Source organism: Fringilla coelebs (assembly GCF_963513975.1).
Source record: "Fringilla coelebs genome assembly, chromosome: 1".
NCBI lineage: Eukaryota > Metazoa > Chordata > Aves > Passeriformes > Fringillidae > Fringilla > Fringilla coelebs.
In genome coordinates this window covers 62,278,678-62,299,477 of record NC_140028.1, presented here as the reverse complement: position 1 = coordinate 62,299,477, position 20,800 = coordinate 62,278,678, and the positions used below count along the sequence as shown (strand labels likewise).

General features: G+C 39.9%; 1 protein-coding gene across 1 annotated transcript in view; it reads right to left on the bottom strand.

Moving 5' to 3' along the window:
* AHRR (aryl hydrocarbon receptor repressor) overlaps positions 1 to 20,800 on the bottom strand; it is a gene marked incomplete at both ends in the record, with an annotated part of 62,718 nt that overhangs the window by 14,538 nt on the left and 27,380 nt on the right. Inside the window, one exon of the mRNA XM_084209421.1 lies at positions 11,621 to 11,721. Within this exon, the coding sequence (XP_084065547.1) occupies positions 11,621 to 11,721 (101 nt within the window). The remainder of the gene's footprint in view (positions 1 to 11,620; positions 11,722 to 20,800) is intronic.

Below are 20,800 nucleotides of genomic sequence, written 5' to 3'. Positions count from 1 at the left end.
TTCACACTCCTTAATGAAAGCACATGTTTGCCCTGGGCACTGAGGGGACAGCACAGAGAAGTGAGGGGAACTCCTCTCATTTCACTTTAATCCTCTCAGCAGAAATTATGGACAGCCTAAATGGGGCTCTGGTATTTAGAGGGGGAAATAACCAAACTCCACAACTCAATGTTGGTGGTATTTGCTTTGTGTACAACAAGTGTGTTTCAATCAGTACAGTCCACTTGCAAACTAAAATTTTTTTGCAATATTGCATGTTCTTACACATGCACACATAGAAACAAACATGCAAAACTATTAGTATGGACCTTAAAACTTCTATGAAAAAAACCAACTAACTTCAAATCTGCAAAAAATACATGGTTTAAAACTGACATTTGGTAAACCATATGGATTCAATGACAGATGGAATTTCTAATCCAGGATAATAGCTGAAACATGTGAGACAGACTTAAGTATGTATTGTGAACATTTGTTTGTTTGTATTTGGCTTTTTAAAAACACTTACATGAGTTTTCTACATTGTACTTAAAAAATGAAATCATGTGGGACTTTTTTCCCAAATGTAAAAAAAAAGAGAGCTTGGCACCAGATAGGGGCTTGTGTTCTTTTGAAAAAACATGTACATCCAATTATGTACTCACGAAAAGCTGCACCTGCTACTGAAACAAAAAAACAATTAATCTGTCAGTTCAAAGAAAGTATGATATTATTCTGGTGCCTGCAGTAGCTGTGAGATGAAAGTTATCAGTTCCTTCCATTAAGAAGTTTTTGAAACTTTATTAGTCAAGAGATTCTCTTTGGGAATGAAGGCAAATATTTTGAGGAAGATAGGACTTCCTTTGGCAAGATCCTTTATATATCCTGATTTTTTTTCCTGGTCTCATAGCAGAAAATCAGCCAGAAAATACTTCAAAGATATTTTGGTCAAGGTCATGGCATAGTAAAAATAAAGAGGAGGGAAAAAAAAAAAAGAGAGAGAATGAGTTCCAATGCACATTTCTCTTATTACTCTTCCTTGAAATAAAGGAAAATTCACTAGCATTAGGTCTCCAGAGACCATGTTACTATGGCTACTAAAGTACAACAGTCAAGGCCTGCAGCCATGCCTTGCTTTGAACAGATTTTCGAGTCACGCAACTTGGGTACTAAATTTCCAGGGTCAGTTGGCTCACAGTTTATCTGGAACAGCTTCATTTAATAGTGGATCACTGGGTTTTTGCATCCTATGTGGGATGGGGCCGTTTTCTGGTGATCTAAATAAGTAGCTATTTAAAAACTCTGGAAATTATATACTCGCTCATGTCTTATGAATATTAGGAGGAAAATGCAGACAGTCAATTGTGTCTTCTGTCTTATACTGCATTGTTTAGTGAATCAGTATTTCTTTCCACTGGTGTTTTTAGGACTCAGAGTTGCCCTTCTCAAAAATCCCTCTGAACCCCTGAGGTTCTCTTTACATACCAAAAAAAAAAAAAAAAAAAAAATTAACTCCTACAGAACCCTGAAGTAAAAAATAGCATAAAAGACTATTCAGAAATACCATATCTGGTGACATCAGAATATGGCCTTTGCTCAACAAGTACAGTATCTCTTAGCCCTCTGGACTATCTATCCACAAAGCAACTTCAAAAGGAGTATTTCTGTGAGTAAGCACTATTTCGTGCAAAGGAGAGTGGCAGAATTGCTTTAGCATTCAGTTTTGATCAAGGGTTTGCGTGTACAGATTAAATTTCAGGCAAAAGAAACAAAACAGAAGACAAATTTCCATCGCTTGAGCCAGCTAAGGAAGTAGTAGCTGAAGTCTACGGAGATGGAGTTATATGGGAAGCCTTTCAGAGACAAAGTGCTCAATCTGATAAACTGGTTTTCATAGACAGCAAAAATTTTTATTTTCAAATACAAAGAAACATGAATATATTGACCACTATGCCCCTTTCACTCCTCCTGTCACCCCAAATAGAACAAAGTTCATATTCCTGCCTGTGTCCCTAACCCTGGATATCACTTCAGGCTTCTTTCAGTATGGAAATTCAGCATCTAGTGCTACACTACCAAGGTCGTCATTTTCAACAATCATTCACAATGCCAAACAGATTTGAGCCCTGGCCCTCCCATTTACTGTCAGAGGGAACAGCTGGGCCATCTGAAAGGCACAAATGACTGTGAATCATTCAGCTGGTGAAATTTCTCATTATTCCACTTTTCAATATCCCATCACTTCCACGAAGAAACTAGGGAAACCTTGGAGATGCTTGTTTACATACGTGTCCTCAGCCTAACAAGGGAGCTGGAACGCTGGGGCTCGTCAAGAGGCAGCAGCCGAAAGCGGCCTCCTGGAAATCAGCTAGGAAAATGTAACTCACTGGGCTCCGGTAATTGTGAGCTATAAACTTTCAAGAAAACATAGTAGTTCCCTGGAGGGTGAGATTGCAATGTGTGCACACATGTAAACACATCTTAAACCATGGTGATGTTTTTTTATATGCTTGATATGTAATAAGTATTGGACGCAACCAAGAACAACTTTGCCTTTGAAGTTGTTTTGAATGCATGATGCAAAACTGTAAATGCAGTTTTTCTTCCATTATACGCTCCTTCCAAACTAAGCTTTTGTAACAAAGCTTGCTCAGTCTGTGTCGAGTCCTTGGGATAGGCCTCTCTTTGTTAACATGAATTTCTGGTCCCCAATGAACCCGGCGCCTCAAAACCAACTACTCTGCCCAAGATGGGGCTAAGAAACAAGGGCTGAAGCATCAGCTGACTGCTTTTGTGTAGAAAGTTGGTGTGGTGCATACTAGAAAGAGATGCACCCCCATTAAATCTTGTTTTTTTCCACAAGTACTAGGCATTGGAAAAGAGAATACAGACCATGCTTCCAGAGAGGAGCAGTAGTGATGACTACGAGCTTAAAGACACGTTAGGGGAGGTTTTGTTGATGCAAAAGTAAATTCATGGGTGACACTGAACACCTCAGTACAAATCTGTTATATGGCATGCTTTACCATTTAGGATTTCATATGGGAAGCAAGAATATGAATGCTACCTGAGGTTAATGGATGGTATACAAGTACTGAAGTCTACATTAATATAAAGAAGAATATTTGAATTATTAATTCTAAAATTGTTGGGGCAAAGCACACTTTTTTCATTAATACATAGCTAGAGGTATGATGTTTGCTAGATAGTGAGTATGTGGATGAGTAACATGTCATTTACCTTAGCAATTATCATGAAAGGATACTAAATTACAACATAATCATTATATCTCTTTCTTTAGCTTCCTCATTAATCATGATGTTGAATTTAAAATTGTGCTCTACTAGTAATGGAACCCTCCTGTCAATGCTCTTTCACAAACACTATGCCCTGGACTACACTTGGAAATAGAAACCATCCTTATATTGATTCATGCAGTTTCTCATTTCACTTCCTCAAAAGCAGATGTTGTATTCACAGATGGAAGCAAAGCTGGAGCAATATCATATCTGCAGTGCAAGTTCAGCTCTTTGTCCTTTCTGAATTCTGCAGCTGCTCTGAGCTTTTCAGTCTTCTCTTCAACAATTTCAATATAGAAAATGTAAGCCTGATTAATTCCATTTGAGAAGACTCAAAATGAAGCATTAATTGCTCACTACTCTGCACTTGTAATAACAAATTTAGTTAGGTAGACTTTGAAATAACAAATGTAGTAAGATTAGGCATTATCTTTCACAGAAACAAGTTACTGAAAAGAGTCTCAAATAATATTTATCCAACATGTTGGACAATTAGACATATGTAAGTACCAAATGTCTGGATTTTTTTTCAGTGTTATTTACATGTAAGTGCATCAAGTCCTGAATAGAGGAAGCCGTCATAATATTCCATCCACAGCTGACTTTTATTTGTACTTGCAAACTGTTAATGAGGATGAATGGCAGACATCTCTTTCTGTAAGGAATCAAAACCCAAAAGAGACAATGTTGCAGCCTATATACTGAAAACAGAATGTTATGTCCTAATTTCACAGCACTCTTTTTCTGTGTATTTAGCACTATATATCACATTTTCTAAAGTGAAACTATTTCAGGGGGTGGGGAGAAGAGCAAAACAATCTGTATTTCACATTCTGTTTGATAATAGATGCTAAACCAGCCTTTTAAAACATTATTTCAGGTCAGTAGAATTTTCAGGGAGAATGGCATCCCTGAAACTGACTCTGGGAACAGTTTTACTTTGCAGGTTATCATCTTATGCATGTTTTGTATGCTGAAAGCGTCCTGTATCAAACACACCCTATCCCATTCTGACAGCAGGGCTGAATCCTGCTATAAAGGCATTGTGCTGACCCAGAGGGGCAGGCAATACTTTCTCTAATAGAGATATCAAGTGGATGACAGTGGATCATATGGAGAGGGATAAGGACAGAAAGTTAGAGACAACTCCTCTAACCAGCAGCAACAACTGCAAATCTTAGGCTGCTTTATAGACTAAATGAATCCTTCCCCAGGTCTCTTCTGCAAGCCCCTGCTTTGGTTTGAGCATTTAAGTTTCATTAACTAAGGCAGAAAAAAAGTGAAAGTGGAATGTATTTGATATTTCTAGTAAAATACATAGGGTTTTTTTTGAAACCTCCATGACAAAATCATAATTTTTTTCAAATTTGCCAGAGCCCTCCAGACCGGACACAGCCTAGCCTAGACTTGCTTTCTTGCTCATCGCTTCATCTTATTGAGAAGATGGCAAGGCTGCAGCTCATGAGTTTTCTGAATTGAGAATGAGGAATATACTGAAAGCAAGTGTCCTCTGTGAATACAGTTTAGGCTGCTCATTTATAATTTCACTTCAACCAAGTGAAGACAAGTTCAACAATGTAGGATTGCAATTATTTAAAGCGTATTTCTGTTTCTTCTACGTTTTTGAGGGGGGTTTATTGCAATACATGACTATGCCATCTTCGAAAGCGCTTCCTGAAAAGCAAATGCAGAAATTGGTATGGAACGAACAGTGTGTTATGAATGCCTTTGTTGCCTGAATGCAAGAAGTCAGTTCTAGTAGCAGATTAAGTCCTGGTGCATCAGTACAATGCAGGGCTCAGATACAGATACCAAACCTATTGACTGGTGGAAATAGTTGTCAAGGATTAGCTCTGAAGTCAGTGAGAGGAAAAAAAAATCTAAGAGAGCTGAAACGGGAGAATATGTTTTGTTGAGGAGGAAGTTATGTGGCCACTGGACTGTCTCCAAGAGGCACCGAAATAGCCTGAGCAGAAACAGAGGAAGCGGCTGTGAAAAGTGAGCTCGGGTGGAGTTGGCTGTGATGAACAGTCTGGAGACAGCAACAGCAGCCTCAAATTCAGAGCTGCATCTGTGCCCAAAGCTTATTGACTCTTCACCTTAATGCTATGGATGGACAGCTGCTCTGTTCACTGGTGCAGTTTCTCAGCCAGCCCTCCTCATATGACAGCAGGTTTGCCTGTCTCCTGACAAATGGAAGACACTTTTCCTGATGCCAGCACCAGCCAGAGGATGATAACTCTCTCCTCACCACACACCTGTGCTGACTGCCCGCTCCTCCTGCTCTGTCATGCTGAACAGAGGCTGCCTGTCCTGATTTTCCAATCCACTCCCAGCTTGCTCCCTCTCAATTGTAATCTGTAATTTTGTGTTGGTGAAGATAAATACTAACTCTCATCAGCCCAACATGTCATGAAATCTGAAAAGAAGCACTTACTGGCATTTTCCCATTTGCAAAAAGGCTCCACAACAAGCCTCTACAGAAGTACCTATTTTTCCTCTTCAAATCCCTCCATAAATCTCTTGCAAAAGTCCTGGCAAAAGTCAAGCTTCTCAGACATTATGTGTGCTGGCAATTGTGGTTACCATTTTGTTCATTATTTCCACACAATTTTGCCCATCAAAATCCATCTTCTATCACTGTTCTCATAGTTAGGCTGAAAATCTGAAGGGAGGGGATAACATGATCTTGTTTTTCTCTGTCCCCCTGTCAAGTTGGATGGTGCCACCTCCTGTATTTCAGAAACCTCAGCACTGTGGCAGCATCATGATTGTTGCACTCATAACAGTAACACTAAGGACTGGAGGAGAGAGCAAATGGAATTTAGCCGTCATGGCTTTTCTATCCAGATTTGTTAGAGAAGAAGGAAAAAAAAAGAAGAAAGGAATAAGCGAGAACATTAGTTATTTGTCTAAAGGGCAAGAGAAAGGATGTTTTTTGCACAGAGCTGTGGCCATGCCAAATTTCAAGTCTGGGTTTTAGAAATATGCCTATTTGAAAAGAAAGAAATAAAAGGGACCAGGGCCTCTGAAGTGTTCCTTTGTGTTTTGCCTGTGCCTGGCAAGAAGAAAGTGAATGTACGCATGTGATAAAACGGCACTCCTAACCCCATTTATGGTTTATTTTAATGGATAAATTCCCTGTAAGTCATCCCAAGTGACTAACGTCAGCTTAAATCATGTCATCTAAATTACTGGGAGAAGGTTCATGTTTGAAAACAAAGGAAAGCAAAAGCGTTGTTTGGGTAAATTTAAAAAGTTGCGTGAACTGAAAAAAAAGGCACTAAGACTGTGAGCTTTTTATGAGAATTTCCTATTTTGATGGTCCAATTTTAAACCAGTTAGATTAAGAAATTGAAGCACTCTATCAACATCTATCAGGATTTAGTTTAGGACTGTGCTAAGAGAGTGTCAGCACTATGGGAAGCTGAAGAGGGATTCCAGACCAGAATGAACCAAAAACGTCTCTTTCTACAAGTTTTTGATTCCTGAAGTTTGTGCCATGATCATAGATCCATATAATCTCCATGCACTTTGTTGGACTTGCAATTTGCCTTTTCAAGTTTAAATTTAAAAATAACAGGAAGAGGAAAAATCTCTTGCTCTCAGACTGAAATTCAAACTGGAGTACCTTTTTCAAGAGCATAGTTTTATCAAGAACTGATTACATAAATCAGTTTGGAAGGAGGAAGGGGAATTACACTAACAAGTTTAAAAAAATGACAGGAAACCAAGTGGGAGAAGGGTTTCCTATGTTATTTCCTTATGCAGAGTGAAGAACAGCACCAATAGGATGTTTTCTAATGTATCATTTTCCAACTCCCTCGGAATGAAACTTGAACTCTGGTTCAAGCTGTTAGTAGAGGCCACTGGGAGATGCATTTCAGTGTCAAAATTTGCACATCCACCTCTCCAAAGTAACTCCCAGAAAGATGACTATTTGCATCCATTTCTAAGGTAGCAACATAATGTTAAATAAAGAGCTTTAAACTTACATTGTGTCAAATCCTAAATCATTTGCTCACATTAAAAGTTTGACTTTCATTGGTTTTGATTAAGAAGACCTCGGGTCTATTTGGTATTAAAGCTGTCAAAAAATGGCCTCATTGACTTTGGTGGGAGCTACCAAGCTAGAACCAGAATTTCCAAACCTGTGATATAGAATTAAGAAATAATCTATAAAGGATTTGTCTGGGTGAAAAGGGGTCTGTTCTGTGTGCTACAGGATCTACACCTGATTGTGCTGTAGCTTTGCACCAGCAGCTAATACCAAGCACAAATGCTGCTGGTTCAGAAAGTAAATAACCTGAAGTGCCTCATTAGTTTTGCTACTTACAACTCAACAAAATTTGTCTGCATGCTTTGGTAGAACAAAACATGGAAGCTCAGGTTGAAAAACCCAACTTTATATGTTTAAGTGGCTAATGTAATGAAGCTAGGATTATTAAAATCAGTGGAGAATTATAGTGGTTTCACCACCAAACCTAGCTTTCATGGTTTTGAAGGTGTTGATTTATTTTTTAAGTAAAGGATCATATGGCTGTGATTTTAAGATATTTAAGATGCCAGGCACATCAAAGTATCTGTCAAAAAATTTAAATAAGTAGTAAGCCTCTCCAGATTCCTCTGCAGAACCCTCCTGCCCTCAAACAGGCCAACACTCCCATCAAACCTTATGTCTTGTGAGACTGATCCCCTTATCCAGGTCTTTGATAAAGGTATTATGGAATGTGTCACTGAATAAGAAGTACCAGGACAGTCTTATGACTGGCATCTCCAATGCAGCCATAAAGAAAAACATGAGACAAAACCACAGGAATGTGATTCTTGCGCCCTGAAGCCTTACGAGTAGAAGAGTCATGGAAATCTGACCCTGAACTGTACAAAAGTGTGGCTTGGAGCATCCTGAAAAGCAACATGGATCTTCTCTGGAAGAGTCTGAGCTGCCAGTGAGCATGAAATGACAAAAAAAGGCCATGTCTGGCCTTTATCAATATTCATCAGTGAGAAGGGAGTGGGATAGAACCAGGCAGCCTTTCTCCACTAGCCTCTGTTCAGGGGCTGCCTGCATTGTCCATATTTCTTTATATTTATCGTGACATTTTGGGTAGAAACCACTATTTTCACACCTGAAATGAATTATGTCCAATACATCTGGGAGATGCCATAAACCCTATGCTTCAGCCTCCAAGAGCATAATAGAAGACCAACAAACATGAAGAAGAGAAGAAAGTCCATGAAGGCACCTCCTTAGCAGCAAGGGTTGAGACAGAAATTTGAACATCAATTATTCGTCCATGACAAGCAGAAAAGCTGCAGGATCAACTGTGAAGTGGTCAATAAAGCCCAAGTGACAATTTTAGCAGGGTGCTGCTTAGTGCATAAGTGCTGGTTACCCAAGGAGCTGTGTTGGAGGTGATGATGGGGTGATGCTTGATTGCATGTCATTAAGAAAGCAAGTCCGTATAGAGCCTCCCCTTTAACAGCAGGCATTTAATCCTTCCAGGGATCAGTGACTAGTGTAACACATGACAGTTACACAGCCATTTGGGAAGGGCAATTACCTCCACCATAGTGCAGACTCTGAGTCTGGACTTAAGATTACGAGCACAGCATAGCTGGGGGGCAGAGCAGGAGGTGGCTAACAGCCATGAGATGAATCCTGCAATCAAGGCTATTGCCTAGATACCCACCAGTGATTCATTATTTTTCCAAGTCACCATTTTATTGTGTTTCTCCACCCCATCACCCCATAAACTCTATCTGGATTTGTTGACTGCCAATACAACTTATTTTCCCATTTTTCTGGTTATGGGTTTGGCCCAGTGTTCCTTAAGTATTCGCTAACAGGCTTCAGAAACTGAATGTGCCCCTTTTCTGCCAGAAGGCTTGGGGCACAGGGGTTGCAAAACCACCTGTCTTGGAAAATATTTTGAAAGTGCAAAGTTAAAAATCGTTACTGCAGTCAAACTGTTGGAATGCGAAAGCTCAAAGGACAGTAAAGATTGAAAGAATGGGACATATTAAAAAAAAAAACCTTAATAAAATTACACTTTGGTTCTTAGAGACTTGTCTGTCTTCCCTTCAAAGGGAAACAAAGATGGCAAGCAAAGTCTCTAATCCAGAAGAAATTATCTTCAAGCACAAAAAGAAATTATTTGTTTAGATACCTGCTGTGCTCTACTAAAAAGTCTTTGATAAAGTGGTATCATTGTTTATTCTGTTATTGCTGATGAAAGCTATTTGATCATAGCTGTAAAAAATCTCCATAAAATCTTAAATAAAAAACACATGTTGTGGCAGAAGCCTTTAGAAATAAAAAACATTTTAAACATATTTTGAAGACAGCCTAATTCCATTGTTTTCTTTCAAGTTGAAAGGGGAAATACTGGATTGTTCCAAGACTCAAGAGTCCCAGATACACTATTTACCAGCAATTAGGTTCTTGTTATCCCATATTTCTCTCCATACATAATGCAGAGTGACTATACCCACTAGGAAAAAAATAAAAGCAATTTTCCTTGATTTTCCATTAACATTGCACTCAGGAACAGTATTATTCACACATATTTTGGTGATTCAGATCATTCTGGTTTGTATTATATAAAGCAGAGGTTGCACAGTGCAAGGTGTTGTCATGACATGGAAAATGGCTTTCGACAGCTGAAAAATATCTTTTAAGAGCGAATAAAGTGGTCAGATCACAAGTCAATATACAAAGAACAGCAACCACGGTTTGCTTCTTCTTGGGAGGAATCAGAAATGTGATATTTAGTTAAAATCCCACAGTTCCTAATAACCAACATGGTGAATTTGGTTGAACAACATAAAAACCCACTTTTCTTCATGTGCCATAACCACTGAATGAGGATCCGAGCCAAACTCAGTCCTCAGAGAACATTCCTGACAAGCCTAAGGAAAACTCACCCTCTTATTCTAGGTCAGATGTGCCCATAAATGAAGCCTGGCAAATGCATTCAAATTAACATGCATTTAATCATCCAGTTAATGATCCACTTTAAGTATGATCCAGGATAAAATATCTCCCCTTCATTCAGAGGGAATGTGACTCCTCCATACCCTGCAGTAAGCAGAGCATATTTAGCAATAGCAGTCTCTCGTAACCTGCCCCAAATTGTGTGCCAGTGTTCTCTCCATGTATTCACAGCAGTCAGTCTACTGTTTGAGGATGCCCAATGATTCTAACTTGTGGGCATGTCATGTACACACAGCAAAACATAGACTCGATATAGGGGACCCTCGTTAAAATTTATATACTCACCATATTTATCATTTATTGTACTCCCCTATTCCCTATTCATTGAGAATGGAAATGGCTGCAAAATAACACCTGACAGCCAAACATCTTGTTTTGGCAGTAGCAGTAACTAATCAGATGCCTAATCTGTGTTACTTGCTTTGAAATCTAAATTTAAAATCTTCTGAAATACCTAGAGGAAGGAAAGCAGGGTGCCAGTTTCCATTCCATAGACTTGAGTAACTTATGGTATTGGATCTCATACTAAAATGTGTTTGAATTTAATAGTATTCAGCAATTGTTTGCTGGAGGCTACTATTTAATTTACATTTACATGCATCTCAGGGCTGTCATTAAAACAGTTTTTATACCATGAATATTGTTCTATCCAGAACAACTGTAATATTAATCACAACATATGTAATCTTAATCACATAGGAATTTCCAAGGACCTCAGTGTATAAAAGGCATGATTACATCATGTGTTTGAAATGCAGAAGTATCTGGGATGGACTGCTGGGCTCTAGCTGGTTCAGTAGTTCACAGCAGCATTAATTCTTCCTTAAAATTAATGGATCCAATTCTCAGTAACAGCATGGCCCCTTTACGCTGCTCTGCCAATATAAAGTTGGCCTAAAGGGAATAAAAATACATAGAAGGGATAACTTCTGCTGACACTGTGTGTGTGCAGAACACAGAGCTGAGGAAGTAGGATAAACTAAAATATCCTAGAATATTTTCAGTACAGATGAAAAACCAGGAAAGCTCATGTTGACATCCTCAAAATATGGGCCAAGTAAAATAAACCTAAAAGTGAAAAAGGACTGTGAACTGTCCTGCTGGGGTTCACTTATAATTTCAAGGATGCAAGCAAGGGTGCAAGATGTAATTTCTGAAATGGACACTGACTGTGACTGTCACAACTGCCAGTCTTGCTTTTGCAAGAAATATTCACGAGCGTGGCCCTTGAAAGACGCTCACCAAGACAGACTGTTTGTTCAAAGCTGCCACAAATCATCAGCCCAAATATATCATCAAACTGAATAAATTACATCCAGAAAAAAACCAGCATTTTTTCACTCACTTCTAGTAGAAGTCCACCTTCTTGTACAGCAGTCTTGTTAGATATATTGTCTTCTTTTACCGTTTGGCCAACTTGCTTCTTAAAGTGCTTTTCTTGAATGGCTGTTGGAAAGAGGTATCATCAATTTAGAAATCATAATGATTAGGGTCATGACTAAAATTGTTGTTTAGGCATTTAACATGCATTGAATTTAATTGGTGGTTACTGTCATTGTGGTCTGGATCTGACAACTTTCTTTTCTTTTTTTTTTTTTCCTCCTTGTACTGGAGAGAGATACATATTTTGCAGTCCAGATGTTTTTTATATGAAGTATCTATCACATTTTTCATTGAACATATTTTTTCCATTAGTGTACTCTACATAAAGCAACAACCAAAACCCACAGGAAAGAAACAAAAGAAAGTTAGCAAGTTGTTTTGTTTATAAAAATATGTATTATGACAATGCAGAGAAATGTCTATATAGCTCTGAAGAAATGGGAGTGAATAAGTTTCTTATTTTCAGTGCTGATCTCCTTGACATAAAATTACTTTTGGTCTCTCTTTACCCTGTTCATTTCTACAAGCTTCAACTTAACTGAAAGATTCAAGGGAGTGTTCTTAAACAGTTTCATTTTTACACAGAGTTTTAAAGTTTGTTTTTAGCATGTCATTTACCCCATGAAATTAATGAATATTTCTCATTATAGATTAAAATTTCATATATTTTTCCTAATAATAGGGAAAAAAGCTTATATCTGATTAAGCTTTCATGGGAAACTCAAACTGGTGAGTGCTCTTCCTTTACATTGCTTGATCTCAAATGTCTTTGAATGCTCAAATTCTTCCTATCAGTATACCCTGCAGAAAAATCACTTAAATACGATCCCATTTCTGGGGATAATGAAAGAATTTCTGAGAAGGCTGCCTTTACATGATTATTGGGCTTCAGCAGCATCCAGGGAGTACAACTGGAACCTGTCTTTATCTCTTGGTCAGTAAAATTAAGTCAGCTTCACTCGTACTTCCAGAGAAGGGTCATACAAAGATCCTGGTAGCAAGCAGAAATCCAGTTTTCTATTTTTTCTCATTTTCATTGAGAGAATGGGAGAGGAGAGCATCCCAGTGATGTTATCTGGGATGTTTGATATGCATTTTCCCTTCCAGCCAAAGGGGAGTGGGAACAGCCACAGTCAGAAATTATTAATAAAAAAAAAAATCCCTCTGAAAAAAAAGCCAAACCCACACCAAAAAAACCTGAAAAACCCCAACAACCCAACCAATCAAAAATAAAACCTTTCCACCAAAAAAGGGTTTAGATGGCAGGTATAGTTTGTACCAAACCAGAATAAGAATAAGAGAGAAACAGCAAGCCTCTAAAGGTTCTGAGCTCGTGCAAGAGTTCCTTATCAATTTATCAGCTGGTAAGGGACTGTTGCAGGATACATCAGCATTTTTCAATAAACAATGGCAACTCAGAACCACACCAACTGAATATTTGTGATGGTTTCTAGCTTACATTGTAAATATTTGCTGCAAGTGATAATGTCGGTCATTAGCCCGAAGCAATTATCTCAAATGTATAATTAGATGTAATAAATCCCTCCCCTGGGCATGGGAAAGCACATCAGGAAAATCCCAAGCTGCTTTAAACAGATCCCTACCCATACTTTCCAGTCAAAATAATTTTGGGAATTCAGACTTGTAACCTAGGCCGCTGTGAGTAGAATATACAGATTCTTAAATCTGCATTTTCATTTTGGTGTGCCATTTAGGCTAATAGGAAATGGTTGCTTTTTCCCCCCTGATCAGCTAGGCCTTCTGCTAGGCCTGTCTATAAGAACAGACATAGAATCCTAGGCTCATTTAGGTTGAAAAAGTCCCTTAAGATCATCAGGTCCAACCACTAACCCAGCACTGCCAAGTCTGCCACTAAACCGTGACCCCAAGTGCCACATCCATACATCTTTTAAATACCTTGTGACAACAATTTTTAAAAGCCCAACCCCTATTCCAATGGCCTCTTCCAGAGTTTCCCTCCTCAGAAAAGATGTTTTTGCAATTACTGACATGGTGGTTTGTGGTCTTTGCTCAGGTTAAGGGACAGACAGGGAGGGGTGAGAGGAAACGAAGGTTTATTTCTCTGATGCGCTCTTTTGGTGTTGTGAAAATTCCATCCGTTCAAACTTCATCGTTAGTGGAAACTATTATTTTACCCAAGTGAGCGGGCCAGAGCTCCCTGCCTGCTTGTTAGCCTTCAGGCTCATACAAACACAGCAGCAGAAGCACAAGAGATGTTTGTTCTGCAACTCGTCTGGCTACTATAAATTCCATCTCCAAATGGAAAGCATTTTAGTGTCGTTTTGCCAGCTAGAGTTACCCATATGTTGGGCCACACACATCCGTTTCACAGCCTGCCCCTCTCACTGGCCTGGGTGCAAGGACACCCACTGCACCATCAGAGAAAGGCAAATGACACCATTGCTCCAAGAAGCAAATGCTCCTCAGACATGGGAACGTTCGCTCCTTGCACCCGAGGCAGCAGAGCCGTCACTCACTGCTCACTCTCCTGACTCCCCACGCTGGAAATGCTTGATTAATCCACCCATGGCTGGGCTGATACTGCAGTGACACCTCAGGAGAAAGGTGCTGGTGATAGCCTGTCACCTGGGGAAAGCAGAGCAAGACAGGCAGAAAATCACACAGATCCTGAAAGAAATGAGGAGGAGGAGGAAATGCAAGACATGACAGGCATATGAGGGAAACTTGCAAGATGTTATCTGACTAGGCAGAAAAACAGGGAAAAGAAAACAGAAGAGTCTAACAATACCCCTGTCACCACCAAGAATCATGAGAGAGAACAGGACAGCAAGTTTTGGTTATGATGGGTGGCTTGATAGAAAAGACCCTGATGCCAAGACAGCTGTGATCAAGCTTAGACATCTCATAAAATGGTGTCCCTCTGGAGCAACAGCGAAGCCTATGATGAAAACAAATGAGAGCTTGAAGAATGCAGGAGTACTGTCTCTGGTGGGCAGGGAGGAGCAAATTGTCTGAAATTAAAGCTGAAAAATAAAAACCAGCAAAGGATGACTCAGTGACCTGAGGGGTAAACGCGCTGCTGGAGTTCCCATGTATCGAGAATGGAGCAAGAGAAAAGCTGATACTGCAGGCAGTCTAATGAATGCTGCTGGCTGTAAAAAAGAAATAATAAATTGAGAGTTTTAGCTTTATGGAGCTTTAGACTTTCTATGGGAGAGGCAACCCTTTCGATGGTTAGCACAGAGCACTCATCTACCAGGTTCAAAACTCAAGAGATGGGAAGTGGCAACACCCGAGACTGTTTTCTGAGCACAATGTATCGAGCCTGCACTTCCAGAACATGAAACAAAACAGAAGATGGAGCTGTTCTGCCAAAGAAGATGAATGAGCATATTGATACCATAGAATGATAAATACCAGAGGTACATGTATCAGGGCTGACAGCTTTGCAAGGTCATGCGATCTGGTGGGCATGGTGCAATCCCATGCAACATTAAAAGCCAACAAGTCTGGAAATGCTGGGTCCTATAAAGGACAACACTGTGGAAATATACAGAGCAAGGGGACAGGGGGCTAGGAAGAAGAGGAGGAAGAAAAAAAAAAGAAATAAAACAGCCAATGCATTTTCCTGGAAGACAGGTCAAAGATTTGAGGAAATTGTTTCAATTTTTAATCTGAAAGCAGAGAAATTAGTGGAAACCAAAAAAATAATGTCGAGTTAGAATTGACAGTAAATTAATGGAGAAAAGAAGTCCACAGAAGAGAACTATAAGATTGGCTGAATGAGCATGAGATGGTCTCAGATAGTGCTGTTGAGCCTTTCACAGCTGCACTGTCTCTGCCCAGAACAGTGTAAAAACCTGAGACCTCTTTCAAGCCTCCAGTTCTGCCATGAGCATTGCTATCTGCATTTGCAAACACCTTGGCTTGAAAGCCAAATCTGGAATATTGTAAAGAAAAGCTGCCTAACACAGTCTATAGAAGCATTATGAAACCAGCCGTTCCCTTTGCCCCAGAAATAACAGAACATTTATTCATTGCAGGATACTCTTTAGTTCAAAGGGATGGAGATTTCAGGAGTCTCACAAAACCATACTTTTTAAATCCATGGGATTACATTCTCTGGAGCATTTCTGTACCTCATCCTGCTTGAGCACAGCCTTCATTATTCAGAAAATAATTAGCAAAATAGCTGCTAAGTTAGGTTGTACAACAGACTTATACGGGGGCAAACTGTACCCCCGCTGCCCCAGGTGCCTGCATCAAGCAACAGCACAGGCAAGAAATGAGCAGAGAAGGGATGCTGCTGCTGAACTGAACGCCCTGCCTGCGTTCATTTGGGGTGTAGGAAGGGAACCATACAGTCTTCTTCAGATTCAGGCTGGTGAATCCATTTCAAGCCCTCCTGCAAGGGGCTACCAGTTCTCTCTGATGATGCTCAGGGGATAAACTGTTTCTTAAAAGAGGTGGATGAAAATGCCCGAATCCAGAGTGCAGGTTCAGAGACACTGCTTTGAGCATGCAGCTCTTACGTTTGGTAACTGTTACTCGAAAGGAAGTGAGAGCAGGGTCTCTCTTCCTGCATCTTCTAGCTGCAGGAAGAATCAGCTATGCGTGTTACTCTGAATACTAAGAAAACAAAACAAATTGACTCGGAAACACTCAGTATGAGCAATTCTGCTTAACAAACCTAAAGCCATGAACTGAAATGATCTGTTTCCTCTGGCTGTGTTACAGAGAACACCGAGTGACAATTAGGATGGGGGTCATTAGATGAACACTGAAATTAAAAAATACACAGCATAAGGAACTGTTGTTATATATTGCCAAAGAAGATGGAAAGGACGTTTGCACAACATACAGGTAGTACAGATGCTTTGGGAAAGAAATCAGCCCCAAAATGCAAAAAAGCCGAAAAAAAGCTGTACGGTGCTTGGTCCTGTTGCAGAGGCTACCAGAACGCCAGATGAAATTACGCTAGCAGTAATGCAGAGTTTTTCTTCCCAACTTAGCGGTTTTCTCAGTCTGCTTCTTCTTAAGAGATGCTTTGAAATCTGACTTCCCTTTGAAGTTTCTCGAGTACAGCATGACATTTATTTAAGGTACAAACCGAACCCTTTTGCTTTCCAGATCCCATCCGCTCCTCCTCGCAGAACCACTGTTCCCCTTTCCCAGCGAGCCTCATCCATTTTCCCCCGTGCGAAAGGGGCATAAAAGAGATGCCACCGCCGGGCTGCCCTCCTCTCCCCGGGGCTGGCGGGGCCAGCTCGCCCCCCTGAGCCCCCGGCCCGTGTCCCACCGCGTCCGGAGAGCCCTTTTGAAGGCAGGCGAGGGGGAGGAGAAGTGCCCGCTGCGGAGGAGGCAGAGTGCTGACTAACCCCGGCCCCGCTGTCACGCAAGGCTCGCCGCCTGTCAATCTCCCGGCGGCTCTGACAGGGGCCTGGCCGCCGTTCAAACCCTTGCGTGCGAGCAGACGAGCCACATTACCCTATGAAGTATTTCATAATAACAACAGCTGTTAAATATTGATGACTCCTGGCAAGCGCTGAATGCTTTTCGAGAAGGTTAAGCCTTGGTGTAATGGAACCTAATTCCTCATTATATACTGTATCAGATATCTGGAAGTTGCCTAAAAAAAGCAAAGGAGCTTAGAGTAAAGGATCAGAGAAATAACTCTCGTGCAGCGGGGAGAAGGGAGAGAGCCCGCAGTGCGAAGGGTGAGGAGTGTTCCCCCGGAGTCAAATCCCTTCACAAACAGTAAAACTCTCTGCCAGAGCCATCCTCAACACGGTCGGTTTCACTATATTCCACTGGAGGGTTTTGTGTTTTTAGAAATTATTGCAGGTCAGATAAGCTTTCTAAAACAGTGATCCAGCTGCCAGTGCTGTCTGTGTGTGTATAAAAGTACACGTGGAAATTATTTCTACCGAAATGCAGAGAAAAGAGGGGAAAAGCTCACATTCCTATGGTTCTTCTACAAGCATCATCTCTGAGAGATCTGGCTCATTAGAAAATTTAGGAGTGATCTGACAATATATTAAGGATGAAAACTCAGAGAGGATTTCCAGCAGGGAAGCAAGGGAGAAGGACGAGCCTCTTGCCTTGGGGAAGTCTTGGTGTGCTTTCCTCATTTTTCCAGAAAAAAATCCATCATCTTCTTCACTCTGTCCTCTAAAACCCATCAGTTTTATCTTTTCCCTCTTGATCTAACTGTCAAGCAAGGTTGTGTCAGGAACAGAATCAGTTTGGGTTTGGAATTCATGATCAGTGGAGTCCTTGGGATGGAGCTGGTGCTATGCCAGGGCAGGCAGTAATAAGTAGTCCAGCAAAAAGGCAGTGTCAGAATCCAGGTGCAGGTGAAAGAAGAAACACAAACTGAGGACTTCTTACAGAGGTGACTGAGTCAGGGTATTTTTTTTTTTGCATGTGAAAAAGAGGTCTGTGTCCCTTTGGGAAATAGAGTTTGCATGCAGCAAGCTGAGAAGATGAGAAGAATTGCCTGCAAATGTTCAGTTGTGCTGCAGTGCAAGGAGTTCTGGGAAGCTTTAGGAAAGTGGTTCACCAGTGCGGAACCCGGGTCTGTTAACTGAGTCAGGATAGGGAATCACAAAAATTTAGGAAATTGTAGGTTGGAAGGGACCTTTGAAGGTCATCTGGTCTACCTCACCCTGATCAGAACAGAGCTAACTTCACTTAGGCTGGTTCCTCAGAGTTTTTGAGTATTCCCAGTAATGGACATCTCTCATTCCCTCCAGGAAAACTTTCATTATTTAATTAAAACCAGGATTAATTTTGTAAGATAAGGAGTTCCTTAGTGTTTTAGGTGAATGAGCGTTAGGGTAAATTCTGGATGGACACTTCCTGTTCCCACAATTCTTCGTTTTCAAATGTGTAGAATAATTTGAGAAATGCTGAGAATGGTAAAGTGGCCTTTATAAAAAGTGTATCTATATGGAGAACATGCAGAATAAATTATTAACTCTTCTGTTTTTTGCTGTTTATTCTATCTGTATCTCATAAGAAATCACATTTGTATGTCAAGTTTAAATGTAGCCTGGGACTATAACTTCTCCCCTATCCCACAATTTCTGAGGGACCACAGATCCAAAGAAAAGCTCCACGTGAGACAAATTGTGTGCTAACTACACAAACAACAGACTCAAAAAAACTAGAAAACACATTTCTTCTCTGTAGCTTACTGTTGCAACCTTTCTCTCTTCATATGACTCAACAGATGATCTCCCCAACAGACAGCCCCACATTGTGCCTTGGCAAAGGAGGTATTTTAGAGATCTGTTTGCATCACTGTGAGTAAATATTTGAGCTATCAGTTGGTCTGGTAGACTATATTGGCTACAAGATTGCTGAAGACATGCAGTCCTCTGAAATTACACCAGGATGTAAGATTTACTCCAAGTAACAGTCTTCCTGTTTGTCTTCACAATTTCATTTTATTTTCTACTACATTAAATATGATGATTTGATCACGGAAACTTATTGATTTATAGGTTCAGTCCTGGGGCCTTAATTTTATCTGTGTACTATTCCATTATTTAATTAAGCTTTAATATGTTAGCTTGTCTGAATATTTGCTTGCACACCCTTCTGAATAAACACATACAAGATAAGTTAAAAAATGGGTTACTCTCTCAAACCACAAAATGGATTGCAAGCCTGATTTATCAGCAACCTTGAATAAGAAATCTGCAGACTATTAATTCCAGTTTCAAATCAATGCCCACCTCACTCACAAAAATTAAGATGATCGCAACACGTCTTCATTGCACCTTTAAGTTTTTAAATTACACATCCATTAATCAGAATCCTGTTATCCAGCATAAGTTAAGAGTAGGAAAAAAATTTAATTTCAGAGAACTATGTATTTAGAAAGTCTGCTTAACGTTGGTTAGTTCCAGAGTTAAGGACCTCAGAATGTACAATGAATGTAGTTTAATATTTTCATTTGTGACTTCATCAAACTGAGCCACAGTTAGCCTTAAGTGTATTGCAGTGTGTTCAGACCTGTTACCTCCTGATTGCTTGAGTGAGATCTCAGCAAATCACACTGATCATGATATTTATACATATTCAGAGGAACAGCACATCAGGACACATTGATTCTAGGATCTGTGAAGCATGTGACCCACCAAAAATACTTGAAGAGTTTCCCCATTCTTCAAAATATCCTTCATAATGGTTTCTTGTCTGAATAGCTTTTCATCTTTTCCCTTGTCCAGCCATATTTAAAAAAATGTGTTCTCTATATCCACTGAATTCCTGTTTTCTCTCTCTAAGGCCCAAGACTGCTGTCCTCATTTGCTATGGTTCATACTATTTTATTGTCATTAGACCATTTTTTCAGGATTGATTCTCCCAATGAAAGCAATACATCAATGGAAGCTGATGTCCACAGCAGAGGCAGTTGCCCTTTGAGGAGAGGCTAAAATGGCTGTGACTTTTACTGAGAGGGACCAGCGGAGACACAACAGAGGTTTACAAAATTATAAGGGCAGTGGATAAACTGAATATGAAACTGCTGTTTGCCCAACCCCACACTATGAGATCTGTGAAGTGCCCTGTAACACCAGCACAAGAATGCTTTAAAGTAGATAAAAGACAGCAATTTTGAAGATGAGAATACCAGACTAGATGGACCACTGGTATGACACGGTAGTGCATCTCTTATGTTGTTTTATTCTCACTGCAATGCCATGGCCTTGTCCACAAAATTTGTTGCAGACAGAAAACAAACAACAGATGCACAACAGCAGCATCTGTGATGTGAAACAAAGTATATCACAGAAGTGACAATGAGAAAAATCAGAACCTTATGAGAAAGCCTGTATGTGACTAAATTTAACATATGATGAAAGGGCAGCTTGTGACTAATTATTGCATCCAAAACCAACAAAAACCATTCTTTAGTGATAAACAGCCTATTGAAATAAACTTGAGTCTGAAATATTTTTCAGAAACATAAGTAATGAGACCAAAATCCATTTTTACTGAAAAGATAGCTAAGAGGAAAGTTATGTGTGTTCATAAATAAGCAATTGAAGTCTATTGTAATCTTTCCCACTTTTGGAAAGGTGATTGTAAGCATTGCATTTTACAGAAGAAATGCAATGAAATCTTGGTAACAGATCTACCTTGAGAATAT